The 19,547-nt window shown below is 39.7% G+C and overlaps 2 protein-coding genes and 1 long non-coding RNA gene across 5 annotated transcripts; 1 reads left to right on the top strand and 2 right to left on the bottom strand.

Moving 5' to 3' along the window:
• Window positions 1-1,020: 1,020 nt before the first annotated feature.
• Window positions 1,021-7,121, bottom strand: coq10b (coenzyme Q10B). The gene is made up of 5 exons (XM_043248424.1): window positions 6,968-7,121; window positions 4,507-4,659; window positions 2,541-2,733; window positions 2,315-2,416; window positions 1,021-1,522 (listed from the first exon to the last, which is right to left on the bottom strand). The coding sequence occupies exons 1-5, from the start codon at window positions 7,066-7,068 to the stop codon at window positions 1,355-1,357; spliced, it is 717 nt and encodes a 238-aa protein (XP_043104359.1). The 5' UTR covers window positions 7,069-7,121; the 3' UTR covers window positions 1,021-1,354.
• A 741-nt stretch (window positions 7,122-7,862) lies between these two features.
• On the top strand, window positions 7,863-17,778 carry sf3b1 (splicing factor 3b, subunit 1). 3 transcript variants are annotated; one of them, XM_043249076.1, is made up of 25 exons: window positions 7,863-8,003; window positions 8,640-8,812; window positions 8,915-9,016; window positions 9,155-9,269; window positions 11,204-11,283; window positions 11,372-11,560; window positions 11,674-11,911; window positions 12,000-12,212; window positions 12,311-12,432; window positions 12,530-12,727; window positions 13,248-13,349; window positions 13,428-13,607; window positions 13,685-13,771; window positions 13,895-14,165; window positions 14,262-14,407; window positions 14,539-14,685; window positions 14,771-14,896; window positions 14,991-15,212; window positions 15,297-15,479; window positions 15,560-15,671; window positions 16,029-16,149; window positions 16,259-16,390; window positions 16,475-16,747; window positions 16,863-17,079; window positions 17,203-17,778. In XM_043249076.1, exons 1-25 carry the CDS (start codon window positions 7,976-7,978, stop codon window positions 17,359-17,361), a joined length of 3,936 nt encoding a protein of 1,311 aa, XP_043105011.1. In that variant the 5' UTR covers window positions 7,863-7,975; the 3' UTR covers window positions 17,362-17,778. The 3 variants fall into 3 exon arrangements, with proteins under 3 accessions (XP_043105011.1, XP_043105013.1, XP_043105012.1); XM_043249078.1 differs by lacking the exons at window positions 7,863-8,003; window positions 8,640-8,812; window positions 8,915-9,016 and adding an exon at window positions 10,847-10,901 and having other exon boundaries at window positions 9,194-9,269; XM_043249077.1 differs by lacking the exons at window positions 7,863-8,003; window positions 8,640-8,812; window positions 8,915-9,016; window positions 9,155-9,269 and adding an exon at window positions 9,337-10,901.
• LOC122351790 lies at window positions 17,456-19,475 on the bottom strand. The gene is made up of 2 exons (XR_006251799.1): window positions 19,096-19,475; window positions 17,456-18,103 (listed from the first exon to the last, which is right to left on the bottom strand). It is a non-coding gene; the product is annotated as an uncharacterized LOC122351790 (long non-coding RNA).
• Window positions 19,476-19,547: the final 72 nt, after the last annotated feature.

Below are 19,547 nucleotides of genomic sequence, written 5' to 3'. Positions count from 1 at the left end.
GTAAACAAACAGACACAAGGCAAGGTTTTACATATAAAAATAGTTTATAAACCATGCAGGCAGGATATATATTGACCCACAACACACTCATTAAAACACCTCAATTAAAAACGAACAAAAAGAAGAGAACCCAAAAAGAAAGAAAAGAAAAGGAAAAAAAAAAGATTATCCGTTTGTTTTTTATAGCTCAATTGTACACTAAAGTTTAGTCTGTGGTCTTACACTGGATATGTACACGTGGGTTAACCCATAACCAAAATAAATACAGGATATTCGTATACATGTTTTTTAAGATAATGATAAATAATATGTAACTTTGCCTGTAAAAGGCGGTAAGCATGTGGAAGCGAGCAGGGTATGGACTGGAATCTATAAAGGTCTGTGTTTTGACGGATACCTCACTACAATCTGATGAGAGCTCTGGGAAAGTTTCGCTAAGTTCCACTCCGTTTCCCAGAGTTTGGGCCCTTTTAGAAGCAGTGGATATCGTAGATGGGTGAGCAGTCTGTTAAAAACAACATACAAACATATTGCACACATCTAGGAGAGAAACATCAGTCTTTAATCTGGACACTTAAAATCATCTGAGGAGTGCGCTGGAGCACCACTGCCAGGACTAAACTGTGCAAAATGGTATAACGCAAGGCAGTGTGGTGAAAGGGAGCCTCTTAGCGTTTATTTTTCATGCCCTTTTTTGTGCTGGTATGCAAGAATACAACAGACCTGAGTCCAGTGTGTAGCCTTGATACCCTGATAGCACTTTGTGCATTTGGCTGCAGCAACAGTCAGTCTTCTGAACGCGACACACTCACACTCGAGTTGAGTCTCTTCATCCCTTTCTTGAAATGGATCACCTAAAAGCTTTTCAATAAATACATCACTCACCTGTCGTTTAATATGTGTAACATGACAATCTTTCCATAAAACATCTCAAAATAACGTCCTCTTGAAGAAACCCATGACCTTTGCCTATAGTGCCATTCATGAAGCCGTTATGGTTTTTGGCAGCTGTTTTTTCAAAAAAAAAAAACCATCTCGAGGTCCTCATATTAAAAAATGCATGGCTCAAGGTGCCATACTGATAGCGGGCTTTAAAAAGTTAACATGGAGGTAGTGGAGCAGGGCTCAGTGGACACAATCAAACTCTCCATGAAAAGATCCAGCCATATTTGTTTTTTAGCATAAAAACATTTAAAATCAACTGGTTTGTTTGGACCAGGCACTGACGATATTCAGGCACACAGAGCTCCCGCTCTCAGCTGTCTTTGTAATACTCTAAATGTATACTTTCAATAAAACCCCCAGTTCCCTGAACAACATCCCCCTCCCCATCCGTCTGAAGCTGTGGAATGAACTACGTGTGGTGGACCTCGTGGAACATCAGTTCGCGTGGGATCTGTGTTTCCGGGCCATACAGCTTGGACGCCCGCCGCTCAAAAGCAGACACCATCTGCTTTACGACCTCGTCGAAGAAAACGGTGGCCAACTGAGAATGCAGGAGCGAGCGGAACTCAAAGGAAATCTAGGAACAGACAGAAGCAGGGAATCAAGCTTCACAAACTGATTCAGAGACTGATTCTGATTTTGAGATTTTGAAGCTCCATATGTAAAACCTATAAAGACAGACCTAACAAAAGCTCTTAGGTTGTTTAAATGATGGTACAAGTTTATGTGGAAAAAGTCAGCGTGATGTCAACATAATTACAAAAAATGTTTAACAGTCGAAATTTAGAGCAATCAAAAATTGATTGGTGATTTCAGCATTGCAACAAAAATTGTGTTACCATTAATTCTTCCAAGCAGTGTTTTTGTAGCATAGCATAATCCAGACTAACAGAACTAACAGAATCTTTTAGAGTTTTAGTAATTCTTCATGGGATGAGTACATCTTTTATATCCTCATAATAAAAGTCCATTACACAGTCTTTTTAAAATTTATTTTCAAAAGCAATTGTATGGCTCATCTGGGACATTAAGACTTTTCAGAAATACAAAAGAAGGTAAATAGAATTCAAACCTCTTAATTACAAATCTGCTTACATGATATGAGGAATGCTTCTGTTTAGCATATTTAATGGAGGGACAGAAATCTAAGGTTTCAGTAAAAATAGAATTTGTATTTCAAAAATCAAGTCTTTCATAAAAGTCACAAAAACTTTTGTTTTTGGGTGAATAACCTCTTTAATTATATGCAGCTATCAGTCTAGGCAAGCACTCTTAAATATACTTAATAGTAATACGTAATATTAAAGTTTAAATATACATCACAGCTTCACCTGAGAATGATAAACCAGACTGTACTTGTAATACTTACAGCAAAGTCAAGAGTGCATGTACGGGGGTATCCAGGAAGACCAGGGCTGAAGCGCCACACCGTCTCCAAGTGATTGAACAGTTTTCCATCAGAGCAAGCTGCCTGAAGTTTAAAAAAAACGACTTTCAGCTCGTGCACTTTATTGACAACACAAGTATTAAGAAGTATTGGTCTCCCATTGATCTATAAAATAGATACACTTAAAAAAATAAAGTGATGTGCATACTTTGACCAAATGCGGGCGAACTGTAGTAACCAGTGAGGTGTAGTTTTCCACAACAGGAGGAAAACCCACAGTCAGCTTGGCCTTGCAAAATCCCGAGCGGCGGAATATAACGTCTGAACGCTTGCACCACGGCACAAACAGCAGGTAGTCTTCTACTTTGGCCACAACCTCATACATTTCTTGCATCGAGTACCTGCGTGCCAAGGAAAAAAGATGGTTACCCAGGATAATACAATGGTCGTCTGTGTGTGGATTAAAACAAACTGTTTAATTTTTGTTTTGGAAGTAGACTACTTAGGTGGGGGTGGGGTATGATCTTGCTATGCCAAGCAATTAGTCATTTAGCAGACACTAACTCAAAAGTGACTTACAGTACTAAACGCACAGGAGTAACCAGGGTTAAGAGCTCAAGGGCACACTAGTGATGGCTCATAAACTTCCTGATTACCAGCCCTAAGCTTTAGTCCAAAATTAATCTAACTTTGGAGTCATGGCTCATAACCTCACTGGATGCCTTAAAATATATCTCATCATTGCACAGGTGTGACCCAAAAAAACAAAAAGGTTGTTGCTAAAGTTGAGAATGGATTTAGTGCCGTCACTGAAACGGTTCTGATGGTTGATTCTGAGAACCAATCAGATATCACACTATATCAGTGTGGAACTGACTCACTGCACAATAGAATCAAGACAGAAGAAAGGTCAAACACAGTTTGCTTACAGTCTGTTTTCTGTACACAGGGTCCAGAGGTAAACAAGGATTTATCTTAAGTTTCAAGGTCTCGTTCTGGACCATACTAGGACCTTCACATTATAGATAACAGATAAGATACAATATTCATAGAAATGACTAATGGCTAGAAAAGTCCCTCAATAGCAAATATGATGTTTTCAAAGATTTTCTGACTACTACTGATGGTACATTTGTTATAAAGACTTTCCCCTGAGGTAATGTAGGATTCAGTGCGGACATTTTAAGAACATTCTTGTAGAATCAATTTCCAACCTAGACTCCCCGACCACATCATGTGTACCACACACAAATATCACAATCATTGTCTAAAAACTATTTGGATTAACTGGCTTCTACTTCATTTGCAGGCAAACAATGAGCCCAGGCTGCCAAAAATTAAGTCATGTTTACAAGGAGGCTAAAACAAGGATTTTGATGAAGAACAAATTCCTAGATTTGGCGAAATCTCTAAATAATACCAATAAGTTTAGCTCTAAGCACTAAAGACACAAACGGAAATTAAGACTAGTCGCAATCCTGCCTGCCTGAAGACATTGCCTGCATCTGAGTATGCACACATTCCTCTGACACAGTATGCAAAAATAACTGGATAACTGCATGTTCTCAGATTTTGTAGTGTGAAGTGGACATTTCACTATTACATATAGTCATGGACATGATTACATTTAATAAATAAATGACATATCAAACTTGAAAATAAATGTAAAAAATAAACAAATATAATTAAAGAGAGAGGGCTATGGGTTAGGTTAAGTTAAGGTGTTTCAAGTGTAAGTAGTTGTTTAACAACACCAAGTGAGTGTTGGTTATTGTTAGTATGTCACAGGTCAGATGAGTTTGTGCCAGAATGCATAACTATAGAACATAACTCGCAGACCGTAGACAAGTTCATCAAGCTCAGTTTGTGCACACATGCTGTATTACTGTTGGAACTAAATTCTGCAGGACGGCTGATCTGGACAGAGCCCTCTGCTCTAAAATTTCAGGCTTCAAAAGCGGTTCCCAAGTAACTTGTGATGACGTGTGTAACCGTTACAGATCCATACTCCAATAACCCCAGATACCTAGAAAGCTGACACCAGATATTATTCCCATGCCCTGTTACATAAACAACGTTTGCAGGGACACTGGGGCTAAAGTAATCATGGGCCTCAATAAAAATTAAAAATAGGAACAGATCATGCACCACATCCAACATGGTTGGGAACATACCCAATGATACGTCTTTCAGAGTACTCCTTTCTCTTGTTAAAAGACTCCGAGAGGTTGAAGAAACTCCTGGCTGGAGCCACCACAGCTCGACCCGACACAGCCCTGAAGAGGGGCGGCACCCGGGTCATCAGGATCCCACATGAAGACAGATACCTGTTGACAAAACAGGGTAAAAATATGTAATGATTTAGGTTCTATTTGCTTGTTGGATGTCTTAAGATAGCAGACGTCTCCTATGAGTCAGATAAGAGCAGAGAGAACCCATGAACCACACAGATAGCTGTATGCAATTAACAAGATTAGAACTCTTAATCAAGACAAAGCCTTTTATCCAGAGGATTATTGAAAATTACTCTATGGCCTTAATCTAAAGCCAATAATATGTATTTTCAGACTGCTGGAAAGTTTCTAACTAGTGGTGCTTTGTGGTCAACATATTTTGACTTGGTTACAGTCTGACAAATCCTTTACTCAAACACATTCACTGAACTGCAAGTTATCAGTGATTAGTAAGTGTTGTGTAATTATGCTTGTGTTGGTGAAAACTTAACAGTCTCTCAATTACTGATTGTTTATGTGTTATAGTAAACTACAAAATTATATTTCAACAAAAAAAATGAAATGTAAAAAACAGAATACTATTAGAAACATATGCACATCCTCTACTAAATCGCAGTTATTCCTAACATACTGAAGAAGTTTTAAAAAATGATGTTATAATTCTCATGAGACACTCAACTGAAGATTTTAATTGGCTAGCGGCGGTTGTCAACAACAGCTGAGTTAACAGAAACTTAAACTTTAAAAAGCAAACCGCATGTGATAAGTATGTGTTGCCTAGACGTAGTTGCATGGAATTTACATACAGTACTATATGACACCTCTGTGCAAATTGTATATGCACAATAAATGTGTAAAAACGTAGGACTCGAGGGTTTTCTATTGTCGTCTTTGTTATGCGCTGGCTAATTGAATTTACAAAGGCTCCAAATGACAAGCCTTTGAAATGCTAAAGAGGAGCTTAAAAAAGCCAACTGTTATGCAACCAGCCATACAAATTAAGACCACACAACTAATCCACAATACCAGCTGTTGTGCATTGGAACATGTACTTCTTCATTTGCACAGTTCATTATTAACCACAAAACTTTATGAAGCATTGCATTCATGCGGCTGGACCAGGGTTAAAAGAAACATAGGACAGGCATCCTATGACATTTTCACCTGCCCTCCATGTGTCAACACACAAATCACAAGTAGAGCCTAACCACTGACCACCACAAGCAAGTCAAGGGCAGTAGTAACACCCAATACCGTTTAAATTTGTCCGATGAGTGTCGGATCAATCACACACACACACATCTGAAACGCAAGAGGATGAGGCCTTGCTCTATAAATGGCACAATATCTCCTCAATGGAAAGAGTGGCAGCCAAATTCATTCATATCGGCACAAGAGCTGCCAAGAGCTGTCAAGTGTGGCGTAACCGTGACGGAACAGTCACCATCAGACACTTGACATGGCCTTATGCCAAGCAGTTATAGCATTTGGCTGCCCAGTACTTGGTTGGGGTACACCACGTCCCTAGCCACAGGTGACAAACGTCACAGCTTGGCTTGTGACATCACATATGCTGCAGACTCCTGTAAAAGTGTTTGGAAAGAATTGCTAATTAAGTAATTTGTACTATACAAATGTCAAGTTTTGAACAAATCATGCCATATATAGCATATAGTGCAAACTTCATATATATATATATATATATATATATATATATATATATATATATATATATATATATATATATATATATATATATATATATTTTTTTTGCATTTCCCAAAAAAAAACAATCATTTGATTGCATTTTATCTGCAGCTATTTTAAATAATTTTTTAAATAACACCAGATGTAGGTATTTGATGACCAGCTTTTCCAAAAAAAAAAAAAAAAAAAAAAAAAGTCCTACCATTTTGTTATTTCCTCTAAAAATCATTTGGCTGCACCTGAGTTTAAAGTGACATTCAATAAATGAATGTAACTAAAATCTGAATAAACATCAGCGTTACGCAGTTGATGAAAAGTTATAAAAAAAATTTTAAAAATTAAATAACAAAAGCCCTCAACAGATACACCTGATCAATTACATAATATCTTAACCTTGCCGCTGTCACTTATTATCTGGCAACCAGTTATGTGACTCCCTCCCACCCACTCCTAAAGTTAGTTTTTTTTTAACACAGTTATTTGAACACCTCGTGAGTTTTAATACATTGTTGGACGATAAATAAAGGCCTTATTGAGACAAAATTGTCATGTTGGCCTTAAATTCGCTCCTCTTGCAAGAGCGAAACTAACCGTCCAACTAACGAAAGCAGCTCGCGACTTACTTCACTTAATCACTTCGATCTTCACATGAGCGCACATAGACAGTGCGAAACATTAAACCGTCGTTAATTACCTCACTCCATTCCTGCCTGGTGTTTCACGACTGGCTGTGGACGGTAAGTTTCTGATACACTCCGCTACCGCTCTTCTCAAACACCGGGAGCCTCTCGCCATCTTCACTTCACCTCTCTTTCGCCTCCTCCCGTCGAGAACTCTTTTCCCGTCTCGAAGACCAGCCTTCTCGGAGACCCTCCCTAGAATCTCATTGGCCGAGGTTGTTCTCTATTGCCTCTGATTGGTTCATTCTTCTGTACGTCACGTTGTTTGCCGACTGACGTAAGTGTTTTAATTGTGAAGAGGGTTTGCGTGCGCAGAATTGTCACGGGATGCGAGATTGGGTTGCCCAGGCTGCGCGACCTACAGTGCATAGTTAGTAAAGGTTACAGCTAAATTTGTATGAGGACACAATGTAAAAGCGTTAATTAGTTTGAAAAAGATAAAATACGTTGAGAAAAAATGGTTTGGAGTAAATACTTTATTTAGTGATTGCATATGTCGCACCCTTATATATCTTTTTGTGAGGAAAAAAAAATATTTATATACACACACATACATAATTTTCTGTGGTAATGAATGCCATTCTTAATGCATATTATATCCAAAACTGTAGTTGGATCTCTGTGTTAATTCCTGTAAACATATCTATTTAAAACAATAAAGGGTATATGCTTTTGTCTAATCTTTCTGTGTGGAATGGCTTTTAGAAGGCAATAAAAAGAGGCGACATTCCGTGAAAGAACGCGTGGTCTTTGCTACATAAACATTCAATTATATTAAATAATTGAGTTAACTTGTATCTTGATCACTTCCACTTTATTATAGCTTCACTTCTCAAGCAGAGCGGGGGTATTACTACAAAGTGTTGACATTTGCCAGCTGTGCTCGACACCTAGTCCTTGTGCTCTGCGCATGCGCCTTGTTTGTGCCGCAGGGGACGCGCCTGCGCGTTCTCGTGAGCGCAGCGGAGTCGGATGTGCAGTCAAAGGCCTTCCGGTACTGAGGTTCACACAACAGAAGGAAAATGGCGCAGATCGCCAAAACACATGACGGTAAGTAAATTTTCCAAAGATTATTGAAGAATGTATCGAGTTTTTTTTGCCTATGTGTACTTTGCATCTGTGATGTCTGTTTTTTTGTCCTAAAAAGTGAAAATAGCGAGAAAACACAGGATTAGGCCGGTTTGAGGTGGTGAATAGAATATGGCGTCTGATCGCTGAATCAAACCTGGCCGTGGCGCACATGAGAAATATTCACAAATAGTTTATCTAGGGATTCGTTTAGTGGTTATAAGCAGTTATATGTAACATTAATTGAAGAAATGCGTATTAGTATATAGACAGTTTCTGTTTTTATCGCAGAGTTTCAATGTTAAAAATACGCTTGTTGAACGATTATATATGGAAACCAAAATGGCGTTGCAAACATGCACGCAAACACAGACCATATCTTTGTAATCTTTTGTAACATGTATAATGTTGTTTCTTTATGAAAATTCCAATTGAGTGGTTGTTTCAGTTTTCTTTTTTAATTAGTGGATCATGCCATTAATATTTTATTCTAAAACTGTAGCTGTGTGGGTGTGTAAATCTAACTTATGAGGCGTGTGTATGTGAGTTATTCACCTGTTAATAGATATTTTGAGTTACTTATCTCTGATGGTTATTTTTATTTTTTAATTTTTTTAGACATTGAGGCTCAGATCCTGGAAATCCAGGGGATGAAAGCTGCCCTGGTGGAGGGAGCAGAGCAGGGGGTTGGGCTCGATTCCACTGGATATTATGACCAAGAGATCTACGGAGGCAGCGATAGCCGCTTTGCTGGCTATGTGACATCGATTGCTGCCAATGAGCAGGAGGATGTAAGTGTTAGCATAATACTCTAAATACTTTTACAAGAGCCCATGTCAGCATGGGTAAGTTCTGCATGAAGGAATTTCTGAATCTGACCATTTTAATTTCAGGATGATGAGGAAGATTCGTCCACGAGTCTGCTTGGACAGAAGAAACCAGGATACCATGCACCGGTTGCAATACTCAATTCCATTCCTCAATCAGATGAGCAGGTAATTAACAGAAATTCCATCTTAAAGTTCTAAACTTTAATGAAGCTTAAATTTGTATGTGTTTTCCAAATGCATTTGTTTGTAAGGATATAAAAGGTAGCTGTCATCACACAATATTCTTTTTCGCCCCTCCTGCAGTACGATCCCTTTGCTGAACACCGACCACAGAAGATTTCAGACCGTGAGGATGAGTACAAGAAACGCAGACAAAAGATGATCATCTCCCCAGAGCGTCACGACCCATTTGCTGATGGTAAATTTTACACTACTATTCTACTGTTTGTTTTATTTGTCCATGCCGATCAGTATTTACTCTTCTCGTGACGTTCCTGTCCAGACCATTTTTGGTTAACCCTTCGAACACCACCCAACAACTTGCTCCCTGGATTCAACTGACCTGTAAGATACAAATCTTTTAATGGGATGTGCTGAGAGCCAGTTATTCCTTGATTCAGAGATGTAAATGAGTTGGGCAGCAAAGGTTTTGGGAGACAGTTGGTTGGGTGGTGTCATTTGTCCCAACAGAACATAGGTTGCAGGTAGGTGTGTTGTTCGAAGGGTTAATGTACTTTGTGTGTGAAACAGAGAATACGATAGTCAGACACCTCAAACAGACACTCTTTCTTTTCTTTTTTTTTAGTTTAATAATGCCAGAGGTTGCAGTGCACTTTGTGCAATTACTGTCAGTTTTCTTTTCACTTTCGTCTTGTTCTATATTATACGCAACATTTATCCAATGGCATGTTGGCTAGACACCCAAGATGTGTCAAAGTAATATTTTCAAAAGGAGTGGAACTCTTAATAATCCTGATCCACCTTTTAACACACTTTACAATTTACTGTGCATATGGTTTAGTCTGTTACAAATTGTATCGACGGAGATATTGAACATCTAATAAAAAAATTTCCAGCCATTTTAGTTTCTTTAAACCTATGGCCTGTGGGTGCTCATACTGGTACAAATTAGCAAGGAGTTTAGGAACTTCAGAATATGTTGCAACAGGCTGCACACACTCAAACTGCACCAGATCGGGTCAGGTTATGGGAAGGAATTGATTCTGGATCAAACAAAAGATCTTGCATGTAGTCCCTGACAGAGGAAGCTTTACGAAACTGTTGTGTAAATATATTTCTATTTTATAATCATAAAATAGAAATATATCTATTTGAAGAATCTGTGTACCAAGATTCCACAGGCCCATACTAACTGTCCTTAATTTCTCTCCTACAGCAGTACTGCTATGCCAGTCCTGTCTGCACTCTCTTAAGGGTGCAGCAACTCGTCCTGTGTAGGTTATGGTCAACAAAAAGCAGCGTGTTTATCAGATAAATCAAGACCGTAGTTGGTAGTTTTGCTCTGGTGTCAGACCAGAGGGTCTTTCAGGGGAATCTACCATGGTTTCACTAAACGTTTTTTTTCTGTTGTTCTTTTACTGTTATGAAGTTATTTATTTATTTTTTTAAGCCTCATCAAGGACAATTTTCTCTTCAACTTCATGTCCTCCCTTCTCATTTTAACTTTTCATTCCAATCCATTGTAGATATTTTTTTCAAATTAAAACATATGCACAAGTATGCACGTGCATTGCAAGTACTTAATTTTTCAGATTTAAATGTAGTTTTTAAAGAGTTTATTAGAAATTCCCCAAAGTGTTCAGTGTCTCTGGCTGCAACACATTTAGTACCATAAATGATAAAAAAAAAAAAAATTTGCAAAGTCGAGGGTTTTTTTTGGTTTTTTTACAAGAGCAGAACAGGTGGTATGCTATTGTGTGTGTGAGTTCAAACCCTTTTCCAAAGTGTTACTAATGGTAAAGAGAAATTTTCTAGGCTTCTTTTCTGCCGGTTGAAGTCTGACTGCAGAGGGACCCTTGGCACTGAAAGTGTACGTATTCTGGAGAGCGCAGCCCAGGACCCTGCATCAGTGATGGCTATATCCTCTCCTTATCTCCTCTTAAAAGCAACAGAAACCTCTTTGTACCTGCCTGTTCTTAATGTATGACTGTATACTAAGAGTGCTTAGCTTTTATTGTCTAGGGTTGTTTTGTGTTATGAGAGGATAGTAATTTAAACATTTAAGGCCATCTATTCAGGGACAGTTGACTGTAGTGCTTTGTGTGTGTAAATGCTGGTATTGAGACTTACTTGGCTGACCGTCTCGCATTTTGTTGGTGCTCTTTCGCATAGGGGGCAAAACGCCGGATCCCAAGATGCAGGTCAGGACATACATGGATGTTATGAAGGAGCAGCATCTGTCCAAAGAAGAGGTAAATAACATTGACTTCTAGTGAAACTGTAAGAAGTAAAAAAGTTAAATTAAGAGATCTGACAAAATATTCAATGTGTTTTCTCCAGAGAGAGATCAGGCTGCAGATGGTAGAGAAAGCAAAGTCTGGAGAGCTGAAAGCAGTGAACGGCTCTGCTGCATCTCAGGCTGCTGGGGCCAAACGCAAACGACGCTGGGACCAGACAGCTGACCAAACCCCCAGTAATACCACACCCAGAAAAGTGTCCAGCTGGGACCAGGCAGATGCGGGTCCCGAAGTGAGTCGATGTTTTAGCGCTGCAGCGAATGATTATTTTTAATATTTATTTGATTTTGATTTGACTTTAAAAAATTAAGTTAATATCGCTAATCCTTTTGTTCTTTAACTCAGACACCAGGACACACACCTTCCAACAGTCGCTGGGATGAGACACCCGGGCGCCCCAAAGGTAGCGAGACCCCGGGAGCTACTCCAAGCACCCGTATGTGGGAACCCACACCAAGCCACACCCCAGCTGGAGCCGCAACACCAGGTCGAGACACTCCTGGACACGCCACTCCTGGCCACGGAGGGGCTACTTCCAGTGTGCGCAAGAACCGCTGGGATGAAACACCAAAGACAGAGAGAGGTCTTATATTTTGTCCAGTTTGTGGTGCATTCACTAACAAGATTTTTATTGCACAGTGATTGAAAAATCTTTATTTTGTGTGTTTCAGAGACACCTGGTCATGGCAGTGGCTGGGCTGAGACTCCACGTACAGACAGAGGAGATGAGTCAGTGGGTGAGACGCCCACCCCAGGTGCTAGCAAGAGGAAGTCAAGATGGGATGAGACACCAGCCAGTCAGATGGGCTCTTCAACTCCTCTGCTCACCCCTGGAAAAACCCCTCTGGGCACACCTGCTATGAATATGGCCACACCCACTCCAGGTACTGGACTGGTAGTGTTGCTTTTTTCCATTGTTGTTAAAAGTGAATGTGTTTTGGGGGATTTGTAGAAGTTGCTGTAAAATTTTCAATGTTTGCAGGTCACCTGATGAGCATGACTCCAGAACAGCTGCAGGCTTGGCGCTGGGAGCGAGAGATTGACGAGAGGAATCGTCCACTGACTGATGAGGAGCTTGATGCCATGTTTCCAGAAGGATACAAAGTACATAACTTTATCTACAGAATACCATTACTTTCTGTCAGAAAATGAATTGATAATTTGCTGTTGCTAACTGTTTTTCACCTGTCACTTTTCCTAGGTACTGCCACCACCAGCAGGCTATGTACCCATCCGTACCCCAGCACGTAAATTAGCTGCCACCCCCACCCCCATCGGAGGCATGACAGGCTTCCACATGCAAACAGAGGACCGATCTATGAAACAAGTCAACGATCAACCCTCTGGAAACCTGCCCTTCCTCAAGCCAGATGACATTCAGTACTTTGATAAACTGTTGGTAGGTCCCATGTACACCAGGAAAATCAGATTTTCTTGATGCCGTTTTATAAGTTTTTTTTTATTTATTTTTTTTTTGCCCAATGCATTTTTAGCATCCCAAGTCTCGCCTCATTTACCTTTTATTAATCCTGTCCTCCTCACCTTCACCCACTTCACTTTCTGTTATAGCCCTGTTGTCCTGTCAAAATGTACAACAAAAGAGACAACCCAGATTGTGACTTGTTCTGTATTTAAGCTATGACCTTTCAATGTGCAGGTGTTACTGTTAGGGCGCTCTATTAATGGTAGCTAGGTTATTGTTAAACAATGGTAATAATTATTAAAGCTCACCTTCACCTGTCACCGTTGTTCTGGTTCAGAGATATGGCGTGGTTGATAGGATGGCATTATTGTTGTTGTTGTTGTTGTTGTTATTATTATGAGAAACAGTAGTATTGTGTGAATAAAACTAACAAAACATTTTCATTGTTATACAAGTATGATTATAACTTGACCAATTATTCAATCTTTGTTTGCAGGTCGAAGTTGATGAGTCCACCCTCAGTCCAGAAGAACAGAAGGAGCGCAAGATCATGAAGCTTCTCTTAAAGATCAAGAATGGGACACCTCCCATGAGAAAGGTTGGTATGCTCTCTCATGCTTGATGGACTGTAACACAATCTTGTAATGGGGATCTCTAACTAGCTCTCTCCTTTCAGGCTGCCCTCCGTCAAATCACAGACAAAGCCAGGGAGTTTGGTGCAGGACCACTCTTTAACCAGATCCTACCATTGCTGATGTCTCCTACACTGGAGGACCAGGAGCGTCATCTCTTGGTTAAAGTCATTGATCGTATCCTCTACAAACTTGATGACTTGGTTCGACCATATGTCCACAAGGTAAGTCTGCATTGCATCTACGCGTTCATTTTAATATTTGCATGGAGAAATGCATTAACCTTTCATGTGTCTTACAGATTCTTGTGGTCATTGAACCCTTGCTGATTGATGAAGATTACTACGCTAGAGTAGAGGGTAGAGAGATCATCTCCAACTTGGCAAAAGTAAGATGATTGCCTGTAAACAATAAATGGCATATTTGGTCAATAACAGCATCCAAGCAGTTGTTTAATAGATCTTTTAAATTATGCAGGCCTTAAATTAAATTTGTATTTCTTCATTAACAGGCTGCTGGTCTGGCCACTATGATCTCCACCATGAGGCCTGATATTGACAACATGGACGAGTATGTGAGAAACACAACAGCTCGTGCTTTCGCTGTTGTAGCATCTGCCCTCGGCATTCCATCTCTCCTGCCTTTCCTCAAGGCTGTTTGCAAGAGCAAGAAATCCTGGCAGGCTCGTCACACGGGTATCAAGATCGTACAGCAGATCGCTATTCTCATGGGCTGTGCTATCCTGCCCCATCTCCGCAGCTTGGTGGAGATTATTGAGCATGGTTAGTATGGCATTGTGATCTCCATCTCATCTCAAAGTCTTTTAAATTTGTCTGTTATATTGGACAGTCTCAAACTGCTTTTTGTTTTTTCTTCAGGTCTCGTGGATGAGCAGCAGAAAGTGCGAACCATTAGTGCTCTGGCTATCGCTGCCCTGGCTGAAGCTGCTACACCATATGGTATCGAGTCCTTTGATTCTGTACTAAAACCTCTCTGGAAAGGTATCAGGCAACACAGAGGCAAGGTGAGCATGCGTCTGGGCAATGGAATATTGAAGTAGTTTATTTGTAACGTTTGTGCTCTTTTTGGGCCATAACTCAAAAGATTGTCAAATTTTTAGTAAACACATTTTTAACAATGTATGTGTGGTCTTAGGGTCTTGCTGCCTTCTTGAAAGCCATTGGATACTTGATTCCTCTTATGGATGCTGAATATGCCAACTATTACACCAGAGAAGTGATGCTTATCCTTATTCGAGAGTTCCAGTCACCTGATGAGGAAATGAAGAAGATTGTCCTCAAGGTGCATTAAAAAAAACTATTCAGAAGTAAAAATGTAATCTTTCTAAAACATTTTTAACTAAACGTTTTTTTCTTTTACATTTCAGGTGGTGAAGCAGTGCTGTGGCACAGATGGTGTGGAAGCCAATTACATTAAAACAGAGATTTTGCCCCCCTTTTTCAAACATTTCTGGCAGCACCGAATGGCATTGGATAGGCGCAACTACAGACAGGTATGTGAGATCATCGCCTAATTAGAAGTTGCGTTAAACATGAATAATATGCATGTAATCTCATGGGTTGTTTTTTTTTTTGCATGCTTAACAGTTAGTGGACACTACAGTGGAGCTGGCCAATAAGGTCGGGGCAGCTGAGATTATTTCCCGCATCGTGGATGATTTAAAGGATGAAGCTGAGCAGTACAGAAAAATGGTCATGGAGACTATTGAGAAAATTATGGGAAACCTTGGTGCCGCTGACATCGATCACAAACTGGAGGAGCAGCTTATTGATGGAATCCTGTACGCTTTTCAGGAACAGACCACTGAAGTGAGTTATAAACTCTGCTGCATATTAAGTATCCTACTGCTGTCATGCGATCATCTTGCATCATAATCTTGTCTGTGTCTCCAGGACTCTGTGATGCTAAATGGCTTCGGTACGGTGGTAAATGCTCTGGGTAAGAGAGTAAAACCGTACTTGCCTCAGATCTGCGGTACAGTGCTGTGGCGTCTCAACAACAAATCCGCCAAAGTCCGTCAACAGGCTGCTGACCTGATTTCTCGCACAGCGGTGGTCATGAAGACATGCCAGGAGGTAAGGGGTGCATTTTGGTCATTTATGGACTGTTACAAAAAAATAATGCTTATATGTCGCTCCTTTATATTTCTGTTTAGGAAAAGCTGATGGGCCATTTGGGTGTGGTGTTATACGAGTATCTGGGAGAAGAATACCCAGAAGTGCTGGGTAGCATTCTTGGAGCCCTTAAAGCTATTGTCAATGTTATTGGTGAGTGTTCAAGGTGCTTCAGTATTAGTGTTTGCTATTGCATATAAGCCCAAACTCTCATGCATAAAACCAAAGGTTTTTTTTTGTTTTTTTTTACCTTCATTTTGTTTGTACAAGCATAAACACTTGCCCAGAGTAGCAAAAAAAAATATTTGAAGGGCCAAATCACTTAACTGAAGTTTTTTTTTTTTTTTTTTTTCTTGCACTGTCAAACGATTAATTGCTTCTGAAATTTGTTTATAAATACATGAATCAAAATAAGTTAATTTACATAATTTGTGCTCTGTGTAAATAAAAAAAATTGTATATGTTTGTACTAAACAATTCTAAATAATTGTGTAAATGTCCCGTTGGCAGGTATGCACAAGATGACACCACCTATCAAAGACTTGCTTCCACGATTGACTCCCATCTTAAAGAACAGACATGAGAAGGTGCAGGAGAACTGCATTGATCTAGTGGGCAGAATCGCTGATAGGTCAGTTCTACAGTTCCTTGCAGAATTTTGAGCTACTATTTTTTTTTTATTTTTTTTTTTTTAAATATTTTGATAATGCCTCCTAAACACATCATTGTGTCCTTTGCAGGGGTGCAGAGTATGTGTCTGCCAGGGAATGGATGCGCATCTGTTTTGAATTGCTGGAGTTGTTGAAAGCCCACAAGAAGGCCATTCGCAGAGCTACTGTCAATACTTTCGGCTACATCGCCAAGGCCATTGGGTAAAATGCAGTTCTTCTCAGTAATGCTGAATGTGTCAGAGGTTTCAAAATGTAGATTTATCATTTCTGTTCTTAAATCTCTAGTCCTCACGATGTGCTGGCCACGCTGCTCAACAATCTGAAGGTTCAGGAGCGTCAGAACCGTGTGTGCACAACGGTAGCCATTGCTATCGTGGCTGAGACGTGTTCGCCATTCACCGTGCTTCCTGCGTTGATGAACGAATACCGTGTTCCTGAACTTAATGTTCAGAATGGTGTCCTAAAGTCTTTGTCCTTCCTGTTCGAGTACATTGGTGAAATGGGTAAAGATTATATCTATGCGGTCACACCTTTGTTGGAGGATGCTCTGATGGACAGGTAAGCTGGGAAAATAATTACTGCTTTTCGTAATTGAGTATCTTAAATTAACGTAAAACATACAGATTGTTTTTAGTAGGCCTCTATAACTTCCTGTATTTGCTCTCTATTGCAGGGATCTTGTACACAGGCAGACTGCCAGTGCTGTGGTGCAGCATATGTCTCTGGGAGTGTATGGCTTTGGCTGTGAAGATTCTCTCAATCATTTGCTCAACTATGTTTGGCCAAATGTCTTTGAAACGTCTCCTCACGTCATCCAGGCTGTCATGGGGGCCCTAGAGGGTCTGCGGGTAGCAATCGGGCCCTGCCGGATGCTGCAGTACTGCTTGCAGGTACTTTTTACTCTTCCAGCATGGAATCTACCTTTTTTTTGATGTAATGTTTTTTTTTTCCATTGACTTGTAAAGATCTAATGACCCAATGTTTTGTTTTTTTTCCCCCGTTCTTCTCAATAGGGGTTGTTCCATCCTGCTCGTAAAGTGCGTGACGTGTACTGGAAGATCTACAACTCCATCTACATTGGCTCCCAGGATGCACTGATCGCACATTATCCGCTTGTCTACAATGATGAGAAGAACTCGTATGTTCGCTATGAGCTGGAGTACTTCCTGTGAATATAACTACCCTTACATGTGCACTCTCTCTTTTCTCCTATATCTGTCTAATTCATGGTTTATAGGACTTGGTCCACTTTTTTTTTATGTTCCCTGGTAGGTTACAACCAGTACCACAGATTCTGCGGTCTAAAATTTATTTCTTATTAAAGAACAGAAAAATGTCGAAAAAAAGAATGTTAAACGTGATGCTTTTAGGTCTTTGGATTAGACTTTTCTGTTTTTACAGCGTGGCACCATGCACAGTGACAGTAAAGATAGTAGCAGAGTTTCTGAGGAATGTGATTTATCTTCAGTAAATCTTTTAACTAGAGACTTGTGTCCTGATCTGTCAAGTCCACTCTCTTGCTCAGTCACACATCTGTTCTTATAATGTTGCTTAGTTTGGCTGAATAAACATTTGTGTATTAAAAGTCATTGGTGATCTGTCATTTGTTTTGTTTAGCACAACCAAAGTTAACCCTGATTTAATAATTGTCATGTTAAAAAAAAAATGTAAAATTGAATCAAATCAGTTTGGGCTACAGTGTGAACGAAGACGTTTTAATGTAGCAATATTTCTGAGTATTTACCTGTAGTACAATGCAGGTTAAACCGAAGGAAGATTCTTGAGTTAAATGCATCCATATATGAGATTTTGTTTGCTCATTTCCCACATTCTGCTTAGATGCAACACGGAAGATGTAAAGGGAAGATTGTCCTTTGATTTTGCACCATCATGAGGGTCCTGGAGTTTCTCAGTCTGAAACAATAAGGCCATACGTTCAGACAATTTATCATTTTAACATCCACCCTTTCAGATAATATCAGCTTTTTTTTTTTTTCATGAAATCGTGGACTATTGTGGACTGCTCTGTATGCTTGTGCTGCTCTTGACTGAAAATATTCTCTTGAACGTTTTGCTTTGTCAGTGGTCCTTGGCTAAGTTTAAATACCGTACTTATTTGCATCAAGAGCTAAAGCTTTTACCCTAGAAAACTACATTTTCTGCTATCTCCTGGAATGTGTTTGAACTGACTTTGAACCTCTGTTTTCCTTAAATATTTGTGTACGTCCTTTTATAGTATGTAGTCCTCTTGTAAACGGTGCATATGCAACAGCCACTTCCCGTGGTCTCCTCCTGACCCATCAGCTCAAAATCTCATGCCTTTTTAAATATAGCTTGTGTATCAATCAGACACACACAAGTTAGGTGGTGTCATCCAGCAAAGGACAAACAAACACTGATATTTGCTTCCAGGGACATTGTGGTCAATTTCCTGTTTTCCATTTCTTTAAGAATGTAGAGCTGTCATTTATTAACTGCACAGACAATGAGACAAATATAGAACAGCAGCAAATAAACCAAAAAACGGGTAAATCTTAAAATCGCATTGTAGTGGCAAAAAGCAATCTTCCATCTAAACCTAGGGTTCAACATGAATGATCACTAAATAACTTTGACAGTTATAAACTCTACAATGCTTCCTGACCTTAACACCTATTTTATCTGGTTTTAATAATCGATAGGAAATTGAATTTCAAGTAGCATCTTACAGATTTTAAGTATAATTCAAGTATTTTGCTTGATAGTGTTGCTGGGCAGTATATTACACATTATATCTTCTGAACATGCAAAGCGAATCATTTTTGACGTTACTAATTAATGTATTATTTCAATTGCAAAAGAAAACTACACACAGCCCGAAGGATGTGATACTGTATTCTACGAGTAATCAGAGAGGTTTAGCTTACTGAATCGTTTTAGCGAATCGGTTATCTCAGGCGGTTCGGTTCATAAAACGATTCACGTATTGAAGTCATGCTCGCTGTGACCGAATCGTTAAACAGAAGAGATTCGTTAGAGTGCTTCATTCGTGCGTCCGTCTAGCGAGGGCATCAGTGAGGCGGTGATGACGGCTCTTCGGAAGAACTGACAATCCTGTGCATCAGATACAGAGGGGAACCGAAATTACGAATCCTACTATGGAGTTGCACAAGCTCATGAATATTAATTAGGTTGCGATGACGCTCCTTCTTTATCTCCTCGAAGTGTCCAGTCACGCGTCCTAATTTATATTCATGAAACGTTAGTTAATTCATAAGTCCGCGGTAGGAATCGTTCATTGGTCATCACAACAGCGCCCACTCTGACAGCTTCTGTCTTTCGGCCAATCTGTTAAAAAGTCGAGTACCTTATTATTATT

Source organism: Puntigrus tetrazona, chromosome 9, assembly GCF_018831695.1.
Source record: "Puntigrus tetrazona isolate hp1 chromosome 9, ASM1883169v1, whole genome shotgun sequence".
Lineage (NCBI taxonomy): Eukaryota > Metazoa > Chordata > Actinopteri > Cypriniformes > Cyprinidae > Puntigrus > Puntigrus tetrazona.
This window is presented reverse-complemented; position numbering and strand designations above follow the sequence as displayed.